This window comes from Primulina huaijiensis, chromosome 5 (assembly GCF_012295235.1).
Source record: "Primulina huaijiensis isolate GDHJ02 chromosome 5, ASM1229523v2, whole genome shotgun sequence".
Taxonomy (NCBI): Eukaryota; Viridiplantae; Streptophyta; class Magnoliopsida; order Lamiales; family Gesneriaceae; genus Primulina; species Primulina huaijiensis.
The window spans coordinates 17,214,543-17,231,024 of record NC_133310.1 but is presented as its reverse complement, the minus strand read 5'-3'; the positions used below and the strand labels follow the sequence as shown (position 1 = coordinate 17,231,024).

The window sequence follows — 16,482 nt, the reverse complement described above, 5'->3', positions numbered from 1 at the left end:
TGTTCATCACTCATTTTCGGAGAAGAAAATGAAGTCCCAGAAATGAACTAATGCTGGACATTACAGGTATGTCTCTCCTTAATTTTGAGTCATGAACTCACGGATAAGATCCACCTTCTCTACTCTTCAATAAGGTAAACTAATAGCTTCCCCAAAGTAACACCACAACTTGAGCATTCAGCATGGATCACTGCTTACAAAATCAAACATCCAAATCTCAAGATTTTATAGAATCCACTGAATATCCATGTACACTAGCGGCGTGCAGGGTTGGCCCGTAAAACAACAGAGACGGGGTGGGGGGCAGATCCAAAATTTGTAGAGGCTCTATTACACGATAAGAAAAATTATATATGAAATTTTAAATTTTTTTCGTGATGCTCCCCTAAACTTCCTGGGGTTTCCGATAGAGTTCCCTAGACCTACACTTTAATCTAGGTCAGCCCAAGAATCGAAATTTGCAAATCAAAAAACAATCTATTTTCATCAGGCGTGATGATACATAAGTAAGGTGTTTTCAGCAGCACAAGCTATCAAATTGGTTGTTGGATTCCATGCCATATGCAGCAACTTGGAGTTGAAATCAAAACCAAACTCATTACTTCCTGCACCAGCCAATCGTATCATGAGTGATCTGAATCAGCTCAATGTCAAGAGCACAATTCAATCCGATAAAAACGAAGCATGTAAAGTTCTAAGGGAAACATCTTAAATTTGGAATATAAAATTATTTGAGAAGAGAACTGCCTCTAGTTGCCTCCATTAAATATATCTGAAAACAATTGCAACGTCAACTGTTCTTATTTTGGAATCGGTGACTCTGGTTTCAATGGAAGGGGAAATCAAAATGACGGCACTTCCTACTCCTAATCGACTATGATCTTCAATTGAAGCTTATTTCTTTAGAGTCATCCAGAGAAAAAATGGTATTGTTTCTGAGTGATCAAGCTAATAATGTGGAATAGGGAGTGGTTTTGTTCCTATTTGGTTATGGATTTGAAGTGTGTTATTTTTTAAAATTTTACAAATCAAGAGAAAACGGTACGGCCCATGATGTAATGATATTAATACAATTTAATGATTAAATAATTCATTAATATTTTATTTTATACTAAAAAATACTAGTACTTGATCTTAATATTCGTAAATCAAACAATTTTAATTTAAATTAAATTTGCCGACATATTTTGGGACCGTAAACTAAAATACGAAGACAAAAACTTGTGTGAGACGGTCTCACGGGTCGTATTTGTGAGACAGATCTTTTATTTGAGTTATCAATGAAAAATATTACTTTTTATGCTAAGAGTATTATTTTTTATTGTGAATATCGGTAGGGTTGACCGGTCTCACAAAGAAAGATTCGTGCGACCGTCTCACAAGAGATCTACTCAAATACAAATTTACAGTTTTTCTTTCGATTTTTATCTTGAAGAACTTGAACCAAACCACAAATTATTGGTTTGGTTCTGGTCGCTATAAGAGGATTTCAGTTGTGATTTATGGTTCGGGTCTAAACATACCGGATATTGTTGAGGTAAAAATTGGACAAAAAAAATGAGAATGCTAAAACGACTTAAACGAGAGAAGATATAGCACCTTGTCTCGAAAATCCTCTAGTCAAGTTGCTTAATGATGATCGTCGGAGTCTCGGAGAAGGTTGGAGAAGCGACTTCCTGCAACAAAATATAGATCTTTTAAAAATATCAAGGTATCGTGAGCTTATAATCAAGATGGGATTTTGATAACAGAAGCAATATGGGCCAAAACTTGCATAGTCCTATCCCAAATATACAAATTACTGTAATACAAAGAAAAATGAAGTGGACGCACCATGCAAAATACTACATATAGTTTGGACCTGTAGCATCAAAAATTCACGTTTAGGAAAATATAAGCTTGTCTTCTGGTGACACGAATATGCTTCTAGTCTCTGCGATTCGGTCATGTTACAATGTCACCGAGCCATTGTAAGTTGGTCAATGTTAGACATGTTCGCTAACTCAGTAGGATGCTTGATTGCTTCCGTTGTTTCTTTCTAGAAAGTGAGAGGTACAGTTTTTTTCACCAAAAATGATCCAAGAGAACAGATTTGGATCTAAAACTTCCTGATTCTATGATTAACGTTTCATCACAAATAAAAACCAGAGGAACCAAAAAACGATAATGAACAAATAAGGAATCGTTCAAGATTCCGCACAAAGGTTAATTTTAAGCCTTTCAATGGGGTATAATTTCATGCATAGCACAACACCATGTACTGACTGGAATACACAGAGCAAGTTTTTTCTACAAAAAAGTAAATAGAATTTGGGGAGGGTAAAGTAAGATACCTATATGGATTTTTGCCAACTTCTATGGTTGTACCTTCTTCACTTCCAATACCATATGAAAATATGCGCAAATGATTGCTAATAAAGAATAATTAATTACAGTGAGCATAGAAACACAATATGATGGAAAACAAACAGACTGGAACATAATTTTCAGCCAGAAAGACTAACCTGTATGATCCAGTCGCGAAGTTAAGCCTGTCTCCGGCAAGACAGCAGTCAAATTTGTCAAATATTGCATCATTATTATACAAATCGCACAACTGTAAAATTTATAAAGTGATGCATCAGCAGAAGATAGAGAAAATAACAACTGTACGTAATTGTCAAGTGCAAAAAAAGAAGGAAAATAGAAAAAAAATTATTCCTTTTGCATAAATAAAAGTTATACCTCAGCCTTTACAATTGAATTGAAAATTGGTGTTGGGTTTTAGAACCCCTAATAAAGCTCATGTGAATTCAATCAATGAAAGATTATTGAAATAGCCAATGACATCACAAATCATTAATTCCAACAGTCTAATTTCGTATTTATTTTATTTTTATGCTAGATATAAAATCACCAAAGATACTACAAGCTACAGATGAAATAAGGTAACCATGTAAATCCTTGTATTTGCAAATGTTTATATCTACCAGTCCCAGACACGAGACAGCATGTGTAAATCCTTGTTTTTGCAAGTGTTTATATCTACCAGTCCCAGACACGAGACAGCATGATTAAATATATGTACAAATTAGAGGTTATGAAAATTTAATTAGAAGGCTTATAGCAATTTAAGTACTCAAACGATTTAACTACAGAAACTGAAAAGAAAAGGTTTTGAATCATACAGCAGACACAGACCTTAGGCCTCAGGTGCTCGTGAATCCTATATGTTGCCACCGGGCAGGTATCCATCCGCATATCCCAAAGCTTAAACGGAACGGAGAAGAAAAGGTAAGAGGCAAATATCAACAACATTAACCATTTTTTATGTAAACCATTTGATTACTTTGAAATTTACAATTTAACCTTAGAAGGAGAGAGGAAGAGGCAACATCCAAACACAGACTTGAATTAAGAATATGAGATTTACGAGTCTATGACACTCCGGTAGTAGAGGGGAAAAAAATACAAGACCATCTGTCAATCCAAACTCAAAATTCAAGAAAGAATTCAGTTCTTCACCAGGTTGAATCACTATGGGAAGGCATAAACTCTTAACGAGGAAAAAACAAGTAAAACATTAAACCAAATTAAAAAGTGGCAGAATCTGTCTGGAGCCGTTTTAAAGGAAAATGCTTACTTTCAGATTCATAAAATCGCGACATAAAATATGCCTTCCCCCATTTGCGAACTTCAAGTCAGTTATCGCTGCAACAATCTCTGTGAAGAATGATTTTTGTCCATGTGACTCATCTTTCAATCTATGAAATTACATTCAAATGTTATCAAATATGTTTGTGATAAAGCTACATATGTTAAAGTCACAATTACAGAATATTAAGTAGTATAACAGCAAAAACTCACATCTTTGCGCTGTGATCACATAATGCCGATAGTCTCATGTCCACAAGCCGAATAAACCCCCTTGAGCTGGAGTACGCCATCAGATTGCAATGATATGGATGGAATTCTGCTGAAGTGATCACCTCTAAAAAATGTCACAAGAAGATCAAATTAGCCTCCTAGCTGGCAAAAGTTACAAGATAACGGAACTTGAAGACAGTCTCTAAAAATCACCTGTAAGATCTTCCATATTTTCAGGTTTCATGTCAATGATATTGAAACACTGATTACTAATTTCAAGGTTCCACAAATTTATTCTAAGGTCATCAGCCGAAATAAACGTCTCCCCATCACTGTAAAACAATAAGCGAAACTCAATAGCCATTATGATTTGTATTTCAATAATGTTACACAAGAAAGTACTTGCTCCCCTTGCAAATTTTATATATTTCACCACAAATAATTCAAACCAAAGCAAAAATCAATTGACTGGTCAAAATGTTTACAAAAGAAATATAGAGCACATACATAAAACTAATCTTACTTGATATATATATACATATATAATTATTTATTTTCTTTTTTTCCTCTGTTGGAGGAGTAGAGAAGAAGGTCCCACTTAGATATCTGCTTACTCTAAGGACATAGCGCATGATGCGGTGCAAGATTCCTTTTTGGCACGTTGGATTTCACCCCACGACCAAATAAGACAATGATCAAATCAGAATATTTTGGACGATGTCGGATTTTAACAAATAGGTAGCTACTTTGATAGTAAATGGACCTATGAGATTAAGGGTGTTTAGAAACCTAAACAAACTATAAACCAAACCAAACCAAATCAAATATCTATTAATTCAAACATTGTATTTATGGGATAACCAAACCACATGGATCGATTTTCAGTCAATCAAGGTTTGAATTGTTTTTAAAATCAACCAAAAAAAAAATGGCTATTTCAATTTTTGGATAAAATAAATCAAACCAAACCGAGTACATTTATTATGGAAAAACATGTAACGATTTTTGTAAATTCCGTGTGATTTTTCTGGGATATATGACTATTTTATTTATTTTTAGTTTGTATTTTATTATTAGTGAGCTTGTCACAATCCAATTACATCAAGAATTTATTTATTGCATATTGTAGCCCAAAAAAACATAACCACATCCCAAAAAGTTCAGTTTTTTCATAAGTTGTAAAATTTTGTGACATGCATAAATATTTTAATTTATGATATTTTACTTACAATCATTCTATTACACGAATTAAATAAAATGTTCACTCAATTTCTATCAAATGTCAGTTGCTGCTTTTTACAAATTACAATATCTCAAGTATTAATTCATCATGAAACTCAACATTTAAAATCAATCATCCAAACTAGGTCAAACCAAAATTCATGGTTTGATTTGGTTTGGTTATGAAAAAATCATGATTTGGTTTGAATTTTTGTAGAATCGTTCGCTCGAATTTTCATCTAAAATAAACAGAACCATAGTTGAACACCCCTAATGAAAACTCATTTATATTTAGGTCTTCAAATTTGCGTTTTTTTGTTTTTCATAAAAAATTTTTTGGTAATATCTCGTCTCAGGAAAATCGAAATTCGATTTCAATTTGATTTCCTCGTTCCTTAAGCATGATAGTATCTTTTAACTTTGTTAAATATAGACTTTTCAATTTTGGAGATTTTTTTGGATTTAATTATTGTAAGTCCGTTATATAGATACGGGTATGATTATTATTAATAAGATAGTTTACCATTGAATTCAAATTATTGAAAGTGTTCTTATTTTTCATTATTTTCAGGATTTCTTGAATCAACAAGTAAATCCTTTAATATACGCTTCTGCTATATAATCACACAAGTTACAAAGTTTAGCAATGCCAAATTAAAATAGAGAACATAAAAAATGTTTCTAGAAAGAAAAGGTTCCAGAGTGTACCTATTGATTGAGATCGAGTTTGTATTGAAATCATGAGCTTGCGCATAAACTTTTCGACACAAAGCACGAGTAGAATCTGCTATGCATTCTAGCTAGAAACAAAACAAAACAAAACAAACCAAACCAAACTATTATTATAAACCACACATCACGTTGAAGCCCATACATCCTAAGATGAATGCTCTTATTAGAAGATCAGATACCAAATTGAGAAGATGAATACCTTGGATCGTCCTCCATTGAACAATGATACACCATTCACTGTAGTCTCTTTCCATTCCAAAGAATGGCCATTGGCAAGATATTCACTTTGCCCATTAATAAAACTTCTTTCAGCCAACAGAGAATTCTCTGAAGATATGGGTTGGCTGATATCCATTTTTTTTACTTGCTTTACTTTATGTTCCTTGACCTGCCTTTAGGCATGAATTAGCAAAATGGCAGGAAAGGACAAAAAAAAAAAAAACAAAGTGTATAAATTAATATCAATAGGATACTTACTGTAGCTGCCACTCTACTATGTTGATCTATTGACATGATTGGAAATTAGTATACTAGTTTCGAAGACTTGAGAATCCGAAGTAACTCAACATTATCTTATACCCAATAAAGTCAACAAAAGATTATAGTGGCAGTTATCAGTTCTTTAATATTTACTCATTTGAAAGTTCTCTCATGAATAAAAGATTTCAACTTGAGTCCAAATTATTTTACAGCACCAGAGAACATAAGACAATACACTTTTACTGATAAATGTTACAAGAAAATTGTACCTTCCATAGTTTAATAGTCTTGTCATTTGTTGATAGAATATATAATGATCCATTAGGTGTCACACACCACCTAATTTCATTGATCTTTTCTTCAATTTCAATGCTCTTTAAATAGTCAAACTGTAAAAACACGCATAGTCCAAATCATCACCACCAAAAAGAAGCATTCCAATACATTAATATTTTTTTAAAAGAATAGATTACAAGTTATAGAACACACCTCTGGCTCATGACTTTGGAACTCAGTTTTATATCGAAATTTAGGATGCCTCGAAACAACAAAATCGGGTTTCTCAAACTCCTCCCGTGAAGTGCATTTTAGTGACTCCTACATTACCAGTGAGAACAGATAATCAGCTTCTACGAAACCAACAATGTCTCCAAAGCAGCGTGTTTTTCAAAGCACACTCATTTTTTACAAATCCAATAATTTTTGGCGATCCAAAGAGTTCTTCAGTACATACTCTAGGTGTTCAACAGATTAAATAAAATATTCACACAAATCATCAACATGATGCCACACTAATCATTATCATCGCTTTAAATAAATAGAACCAAAATAAATCATCCCTGTATAATTGTACTACTGTTGTTAACTACCAAAACTTCCTTACCAGCTAAAAAAGGGAAAAATTCCACACCTCTTTACCATCTGTTTTCTCGAAAATTACGACCCGACCACCTCGATCGCCTACAGCAAGGTGATTTCCACTCTTGTCGAATTGAACTGCAGATATAATATCAACTGAAAATGCACCGAAAATAATTTTAAAAAAATCAGACATGATTTGAAACCAAGTTTTTGGAGGAAAAAAAACTGAATCAAAAGAGGAATTTGGTTAAAATTACTATTTTGCACTTCTTCTCCGGGTAGTTTATCGCCGAAGATTTGAGAGAACTTCCAGTCGGAAACGGCGAGAGAGGAAACGTCGGAGGAGCTGAAACTAAAACTCATTGCGGCTGGCCTCAAAACGACATCCTACAAGCGGCGGCTGAAGCTCAGGTCGAGTGGAAGTTGATTTTGTCCGAACAGAGAAAAGTGGTTTCCGTTATCCACTCGATTTCTCCAAAGTGTTCTTCAACTGAAATGTCCATTATCTTACTTTAAAGAGCAAGTAAATGTGGACCCCACTACGCAATCACCGACTTTTAATATTTCTAATTTAATTTTCATTAAATAATTTCAAAATGAAATTAATTAATCAAAACTAGGATTTTTTTTTTTTAAAAAAAAACAATATTGGAAATATAATAATCTAAGATTTATCTGGATTCTGGACCTTGGTTTTTTTATTTAAAATAAAAAAATAAAATTCAAGCCTATATTTGTAGTATTTTCTGAAAAATATTTTTCTAGAACATTCTCTGAAAATACGTACATTTTATTTTTAGAAAAAAGATTATCTTAGATAACATATCTAAACCAACAATTCACATTCTTATATCGAATAAGATATATGTAAATTTTTAATGTAATAATAATTGAGTATTTTTAGCGAGCGGTAAAAAAAATTATTAAAATAATGATTATCCAGGTGAGAAAACATATCTCTTCTCGTAAAACGAGTTAATCAGATTATTATTTAAAATGAAAAGTAATATTTTTTAATATAAAATTTAATATTTTATCATGAATAGAATCAAGTCGGAGATTCGCCGAGAAACTCTTCTAAATTCTAATTGCAAGTAAAAAAGACTCTCGTTATCAATTTCAGAGACAATCTCCTATTATCCTCCTCCCGAGTGCCTGATACAACTGCAATAACGAGAAACAAAACCTAAAAGTCATCAAAGATTGGATTTTGATATCTGAAAAGGATCGCTTGGAGAGGAAAAAAGATTGTATTTCAACAAGTGTTTTCACATGAAGATGATCGATCTCTATATTCTCCAATAACTTGATTCCATTAAACCTGAAATCGAAAATATCTTCATTCAAATCGGTCAAAGTTTATTATAGATCAAGGGAGCTATTTATCAAGAGTGGTAAGGAAATGAACTTAATAAAGTTGGTTTTCTCGTTCTCGATAGACTTCAACTGATCTTTTTCACCACACTGAAACGAGGGAGAATTCTATCTTTGGACGAAAAAGGCAGAATGACATTGTGCGGTTTTGCCTTTCCATCAAGAATGGAGAACAGTTTGAAAAACATCGTTTCCCAAGCTCTGTTGCATCTCCGGTAGTCAAGACTGAATCTTGACAGACAAACAACTCAATCCCAGTAAGAGCTGGGACTTTTCTCCCATCCCACATGGTATCTCCACCAACTCATGATAGCACATCCTCCGCTCAAGGCTTGGAAAGTTTTCATAATCAGCTTTCCAGTGCTTCAAGAACCAAATGTTTCAAGTCCACAACATTCCCCTTCATTTGGTTCTCGCTCTGTCCCAATGCATGTATGATCTCTCAATTTAAGTACTTCAAGATTGGGTGATGAACCATTTGTTGAGGTACCGTTTTCTTGGACCGAGATGCGGTGAAAGTTAAAAAATTTCAAAGAAATTACGTTTTTGAGAACCAAAATTGTAAAGATCGCAAATTTTAAATTATTTTGCAATTGAAATTTGTTCTAGGTTATCCAAATATTTTCTCTTATTATTTTATTTAAAATTATCAAGATTATCTAAAGTTGTGTGAGATAATTAACTCGTGTATACAATATCTATGGAACTCGAAGTTTAAAATGATATTATGCATATATTTTTATTTTTAGGGTAATTATAAATATGTCAAGATCGAAGAATTTAAATGAAATAATATATATACATGTGTGTGTATTTTGAAATCTTAAAGATATGATTTCAAATTTGTGATAAAATACAAAGATAAAGATATAAAATTNTTCGAAAATAGAGGTAGGCCAAGAAATTAAATAAAAACCTACACAATAAAGAAATGCATGAATGAGAAATTCAAAAGTTTGCTTACAAGATTTCAAGAAAAATCAAGAGTCCTATCTTAAGGATAAATGATCAATAAATTCGAAATTACATAGAAAAAATTTGAAAGTTTAAGAGTATAAATTAAGTTGTACTTCAGAATAAAAGAATTTTCGGATGCTGAAAAAATTAGACATGGAATTCGAAATTCCAGGCCTAGTTAGGGATTATTTTCGATAAAATGGACGATAGAGCTCGGAGAATATGATATCACTTATCGTCCAAGAACAGCCATAAAAGCTCAAGCTTTGTCAGACTTCATAATTGAAATGGTACAACCTGGCCAAGAAGAAGTCTAGAGGGTGTTTGTTGACGGCGCCGCCGGCAAAGAAGGAAGCAGAGTAGGAGTCGTCCTAGTTTCCCCCACATGTGGGCTTCAAATAATGAGGCCGAGTATGAATAAGTGGTGATCGGGATGAAAGCCGCCCGGGAAGCTGGAGCCACCCGAATCATCCTATACTCAGATTCTCAACTGGTTGCTCAGCAGCTCAAAGGCTCTTATGAAGTCCGAGAAGGAAGATTGAAGGAATATTAGAAAAGCATTCAAGAATTATCAAAAAATTTTAGTGATTAGATTGCAGAGCAAATCCCGAGAGAATAAAATGTTGAAGCTGATTGCACTGGCCAAAATGGCGTCATCCATAACAGGAGAAGGTGGCAGAGAGGTCATTCATCATACCAAGCTGGTGTTGACCATAGATACCAGCCCGGTAACTTCCCAGGAAAATTCATGGAAGACACCATTGCTCGAGTTCAGATCAAAAGGCCAATTGTAGGTAGGGATGGCAACTCTCCCCACGGGTTTGGGGCCCCGCGAGGAAAACCCGAAACGGGGATGGGGATCCCCGATTTTTTCGGGTTTGGGTTCGGGTTCGGGGATTTTTTTAAATCCCCGATGTAGTTCGGGGCGGGTATGAGATTACTATCCCCATCCCCGAAATCCCCGAACCCGTCCCGAAAATAATATTAATAATAAAATAATAGTATTATTAGTATTAATAATATAATAATAATATTATTTTTTAAAATATTAAAAATAATATTAATGATATTGATATTAATATTAATATTATCTCCAATAATAATAGATAATAATAAGTTTTTTTTTGAGAAAATCTCCGAATCCGTCATCGTCTTGGCATTTTAATATTTTTGAAATGGGGATGGGGGGGATGAGAAATTGATCCCCGAAGTTTCGGGTTTGGGGATTCCCCGAACCCAAAAAAGCGGGGATGGGGGTGGGGATGGAATTCGGGGATGGGGATGAGAATGGCAAACCCGCCCCGACCCCGGCCCATTGCCATCCCTAATTGTAGGGAGATGTTCAGCAAGCGCAGAAGGTTAAGAAGCAGTGTTCTCGATTCAATGTCCTGAATGGAGAGTTAAACAGGTGATCGTTCCACGGCCCCTTGCTCAAATGTCTGGACGGGGAGGAAACCCGGTATGTGTTGAAAGAAATTCATGAAAGATGCTGCAGGGATCATATGGGAACGACATCACTTACCCGAAAGAACTATTAGCTGGATACTGGTGGCCTACTATGAGTACAGATGCCCGAAAAATAGTATAGTCTTGCGAAGGGTGTCAACTTCATGGTAATTTATGTCACATCCCAGCTTCGCCTTTGCATCCAGTTCGAGCATCCTGCCCTTTCTATCAATGGGACATGGATATTGTGGGGCCTTTTCCGGTAACCCGAGCTCAGAAAAAATTCTTGCTGGTAGCCGTGGGCTACTTTTCTAAATGGGTGGAAGCTGAATCCTTAGCCAAAATCACTAAAGAAGAGGTATTGAAATTTTTATGGAAAAACATAGTTTGTAGATTTGTGCTACCCAGGAAGTTGATATCAGGTAATGGCCGACAATTCCAAGATCGAAAAATCATGGCCTAGTGCAAAGAGATAAAGATTACTCAGTCATTCATCTCGGTAGCCTACCCACAAGCCAATGGACAGACAGAGGTCACTAACAGAGTAATTGTGCAAGCTCTGAAGGCTAGATTGCAAGACATAGGGAAAGATTGGGTGGAAGAAGTAACTAGTGTTCTTTGGGCCTATCGAACCACTTCTCAGACTGCCACTAAAGAAACCCCTTACAGCCTGGTTTATGGATATGAGACAGTGTTACCAGTAGAGATCGGTCAAAATCTGCTAGGGTTCAAAGCTACCCGGAAGGATATGATGAAGCTCGAGCCCATGAACTAGATTTGATAGAAGAAAAAAGAGAAAGAGCAGCCATTCGATGGAAGCTAACCAAAGACTGGTCATGCGAACTTATAATCAGAAAGTCCGACCCCGAGAATTTTAAATAGGAGACCTGGTTCTAAAGAAAGCTAACCCGGCTGGAGCAGTAGGGAAATTAGAAGCCCGTGGGAAGGGCCTTACAAAGTAATAAGAAGACTCAGTTCAGGATCATTGTATTTAGAAGATACTAGAGTCGATATTTGAAAAGGTTCTGGAATGCTTTTCATTTAAAGAAATATTATGCTTAAAATTGTACTTGTTATCTGGAATATTAACAAAGATATTCTTCATAAAAATGTGCAAAGCATTATAATTTATTAAACCCTAGAGGCATGAGGCCCCAAAACTCTATTAAACACGGGAGGCATGAGGCTCCGATACTCTATTAAACGCGGGAGGCATGAGGCCCCGGTAATTTATTAAACATGGAGGCATGAGGCCCTAGTACTATATTAAACCGGGAGACACGAGGCCCCGGTAGTCTATTAAACCCGGGAGACACGAGGCCCCGATAATTTATAAACCCATGAGGCATGAGGCCCCGATAATATATTAAACCGGGAGAAATGAGGCCCAGGTATTTTATTAAATCGGGAGGCATGAGGCCCCGGTAATTTATAAACCTGGGAGACATGAGATCCCGGTAATTTATTAAACCAGACGTATGAGGCCCCGGTACTCTATTAAAACAGGAGGCATGAGGCCTCGGTAATTTAATTAACCTGATAGGCATGAGGCCCCGATAATTTATTAAATCGAGAGGCATGAGGCCCCGATACTCTATTAAAAAAGAGAAAGGAGGCCTCGTCAATCTATTAAACGCAAAGGGCAAGACAGACCGACTATTTTTCAAGACTGGTAGTATTTTTCAAGGTTTTAATGTTATACTTGAAGAAGAATATTGATTAAAAAAAAGTCGGTTATCCAATGACACTTAGAAAATTCTTGGATTCTTACAAAAATTTCAAGGTATTTTGTTATCAATTGGTGTATCAACAAAGTAAAGACAGACAAAAATAATTTCATTGATAGAAGCCCGAAGGCACAATCCTATTCTACGTTTGGGGGGTCTTCAGGCTCCTTCACATGGGAATCTTCGCCTCCTACTTCAGAAGTCCGAGCATCCTCCTATCTTGTTTCCTCATTTTCTTTATGCAACGAGGAAATGGCCCTATCAAAATCCGGGAAATTCTTTTTATCGACAGGAAGAAGTCCTGCCTCCTCGAACTGGTCCCAACATCTGTCAAAACTCGTCTTGAAGAAGGAATACGCCTTATCTTCAACCGCTACTTTAAAGTCAGGAGATTCGAGGAAGGATGCCCGCCGTTCTTCTTTGGACTGCATGAGGGTTTCCAAAGTAGATTCGGCTGTAATGGCCAGGGTGCTGTAGCGATCGAGCTCTTCCTTCAGAGAGTTGACTAGCGCCTCTGAGGATGAAAGCTCCAAAGTAAGTGCGTTGGCCCGAGCAGCCGCAACTTCATTAGCTACCCGGGCCTCCTTCAAATCCTCCAAGGCAAACTCCAACTGTTGATGGGACACCTCAGATTCCGTTCTCAGACCATTAACAGCATCCTCATGCAGAAGCCGAGCTCTTGCTAACTCCCCATGGACTTGCTGATGCAAAGTGTTAAGGGTCCGTGCTAGGGTCGCTTCCATTTTGGGAACGACGACAACTTCCTCATAAGCAGAAACCAACATTTGAAGACCCTATAAGAACAAGGATTAGAAGTATACTTATCTAAAAAAAAGGAAGTATTCAGAAGGAAGACTTACCGACAAGGCCCGGGCAGTACCCTCAAAAAGCTTGTGATTAAGACCCAGTCCTCGGAGGTAGGCTTCCTACGCAGAGAAAATCAATCCTTTCAGCAATCGGACCTCGGTAGAAGAAACTCCGTCGAGGAAAAGACTACCTCGAGCTTTGGGAGGACTGGAGTGAGTCTGTCTTGGAGGGGAGAAGCCCGTTTAAACTACTCGGGAAGGGCCCTCATCCCCATCCTCGGTATCACTTACCAGGACCGTCTCGGGGGCGTTGGTTGCTTTTATTTTCCTTCGGACGAGAGGAATGTGGTCATCTAAATCCCCGAGAGAGTTGGGTGGATTGGCTTCCTGTTGTGAGGATGGGACGTCCTCCCCGAGCGCAGTCTCAAGCGGGGTCTCAACCAGTGGCTGGTTTTCACCCAAAGCCCGGCTCTCTTCAGCAGCAGCCTTGGCAAGAGTTTTTTTTCTCTTTGCTCGCCTTCCGAGCTGCCTTTTTCTCTTCTTCGGCCTTCTTTTCCAAGGCCAGTCTTCTCGCGAAGACTTCTTGAATTTCTGAGTTATCTGTCAAAAAACAGGGTGAAGAGAATAGCGAAGCTATTAAAACAAGTATAAAATAATGAGCAAGAAAAATAGGGAAGTAAATTACTGGGTTGAACGCGTCGAGTCAGCAATCGCGTCGATCACCCTGTCTGTAGGGTCTCCTACCCGGACACTCAACCCATATGCAACCAAATTCTCTTCAGAAAGGAGGAGGGAAGAGGAAAATTTCTTCCTTTCCACAAGCTCTTGGCTTCAGTTGAAGGGCTCCTCAAATTTATAAACCTGGGGAAAGGCAAGCAGAGTAGGAAGGTTGGGTAGAAAGCCAGTCAGGCATGGAAGTTGGGGGGGGGGGTAGGGTGATATAGTTTTTAAAGAAAAAGTGATATCATCAAGGAATCGGCTCTTCAAGCGGGCAGACAACGAAATGTGTTGTCCCCAAATCGACACACAAAAAAATAATGAAAGACAAGAGGGTTAATAATAAGGTTGTGCATCTTGAAGAGAATAAAGGTTGTGGCCATTATATGGAAAGAGTTAGGATGAAGTTAGTAAATGGAACCCCGAAGAATTGGGCCACTTCAATGAAGAAGGGATGAGAAATCTGAAACCACTATGAATTTGGTCCATGATAAAAGTACAAAAACCCTTCGAGGGCTGATTAGCCCGATCGGAGGGACTAGGGATACGGATTTGGTAAGAAAAAGGAATAGTCTAGGACTCTAAGATCCTCCTCCGCCCCAGGGCGTAGAGTACTTTCCATGGCAGAAAACCAGGGAGCACTTGGAGCCCAAGGTGAGGCGAGCTAGGAACCCGGGCCTTACCCTTTCCCTTTTTTAGAGCTCGGGAAGGACCAGAAGCATAGGGCTTGGTTTTTTGCTTTTGATTTTCTGTGGATATGATTGGAAGAAAGCTTCTTGGGAAGGCAAGAGGAAGAATCAGAGCGTGTCGCTAGAGACTCATACTCAGTCGAGTCGCGCGCATTCTCTCCGGAAGTAGAGGAAGTGGAGTCTGACATAAGTAGGAAAAAAGAAAGGTAGAAAAACTTACGAAGTTGTTGAAACTTGACGAAAAAAGTAGTGATCGCTGGAGGAGAAGACAACACGCCGAAAAAACGAGAGAAGTTGGAGAGAAAGCAAGAGCGAAAAAGTGGAAAATGGTGGAAATCTATTGTTTTATATAGCCAAGGGATGCTCAATCTAAACCGTTGATCTAAATATAAATGAACAGATAAGATGCTCTTTGAAAATTGTGCTAGGAATATGAACAGACGGATACAGAATTCACAGCGATATCAGAATTTTTAACTATTAAGGCTTACCTCATGCTTATATCAGCCCTGTGCCACATAAGCTTCTCGTCCAGGCATATTCCTTGTTACTCGGGACAGCGAGTAGAACTCTAGCCCGACTATTTCGGGGGGAAGTGGTGATACCCCGGGGAATATCCTATTCTCCGGTCATCCCGAGAAGACGGAAGGAGGAGCCCGGGTAGTAGGGGTTCAATGAATCTTGGGCGACGGAAGGAAAGGACCCAAGGGCAAAAGCCCGAGTTACAAGCGTCCGAGGGGAGTTCTGACACCAGGATTTTTTCCCGAGCATCACAATACATGTGTCGTGTTTTAAACTATAGGTATGGTGTATCATGACTTGGTCATCATTAGGAGACCCTTTGACGTGTAAAAGAGTGACCGGACTCAATCGAAACAAGCATGTGTTGTCAGACCTAACAGTGTTAGTAAAACAGAAGCATGGACAGCCATACCCTCATGAGTAGTAGTTGGGTACTGAAAACAAAATTATTATTGATTTTCTTACCAAGGTTTGTTTATTACTAAGGGATATACATATTCCTTTGCAAGAAATATTTACTCTCCTCTCACAGAATATTGATTTGAGTGTCAGAGTGACTACGTCGAAAAACCATCTGATGCCACACTAACGATCTCTGTTATTCCTTGATTGCGTAGGTATTTCTAAAGCCAAAAAAAAAAAAACCCTTTCCAGTACAACCCTACTCCGACCCAGTGAAATTGCTCACCCATCTCACACCTAATTCACCCGATCGCATCAGGTGTTGAATATTGATGAGGCCGGAGCAAGATTTGTTCTAGATTTAGTTTGATAGAAACTAGAGTAATATATGCCATGATCTATATCAGTTGCAGAAACAAAATTTATTGAGAAACTTTAATTTTCTGAATATTTATGAGGAGTTAACAAAATAATTAAATTTTTAAATATAAATTTACTTTTTAAATCTCTAACTAAAAATTATGTTGCATTATGTCAATAATTTATATATTTATAGTAAAAAAAATGTTTTTAAGGTTAAACAAGAGATTCTTAGCAAATATCTAATGTGAAAAGTATCATTCATATTTCCACAAATTTATTATTAAAACATAGTTTTCTTTATTATTACCCAAAAAAATAGTTATTGTATCTGTAATTATT

General features: G+C 36.9%; 1 protein-coding gene across 1 annotated transcript; it reads right to left on the bottom strand.

The window, feature by feature from the left end:
* Positions 1-13: 13 nt before the first annotated feature.
* On the bottom strand, positions 14-7,641 carry LOC140976717 (serine/threonine protein phosphatase 2A 55 kDa regulatory subunit B beta isoform-like). The gene is made up of 14 exons (XM_073440981.1): positions 7,398-7,641; positions 7,190-7,293; positions 6,769-6,876; positions 6,549-6,668; positions 5,999-6,187; positions 5,776-5,867; positions 4,060-4,178; positions 3,847-3,970; positions 3,623-3,743; positions 3,181-3,249; positions 2,505-2,596; positions 2,334-2,411; positions 1,600-1,676; positions 14-605 (listed from the first exon to the last, which is right to left on the bottom strand). Exons 1-14 carry the CDS (start codon positions 7,501-7,503, stop codon positions 487-489), a joined length of 1,518 nt encoding a protein of 505 aa, XP_073297082.1. The 5' UTR covers positions 7,504-7,641; the 3' UTR covers positions 14-486.
* Positions 7,642-16,482: the final 8,841 nt, after the last annotated feature.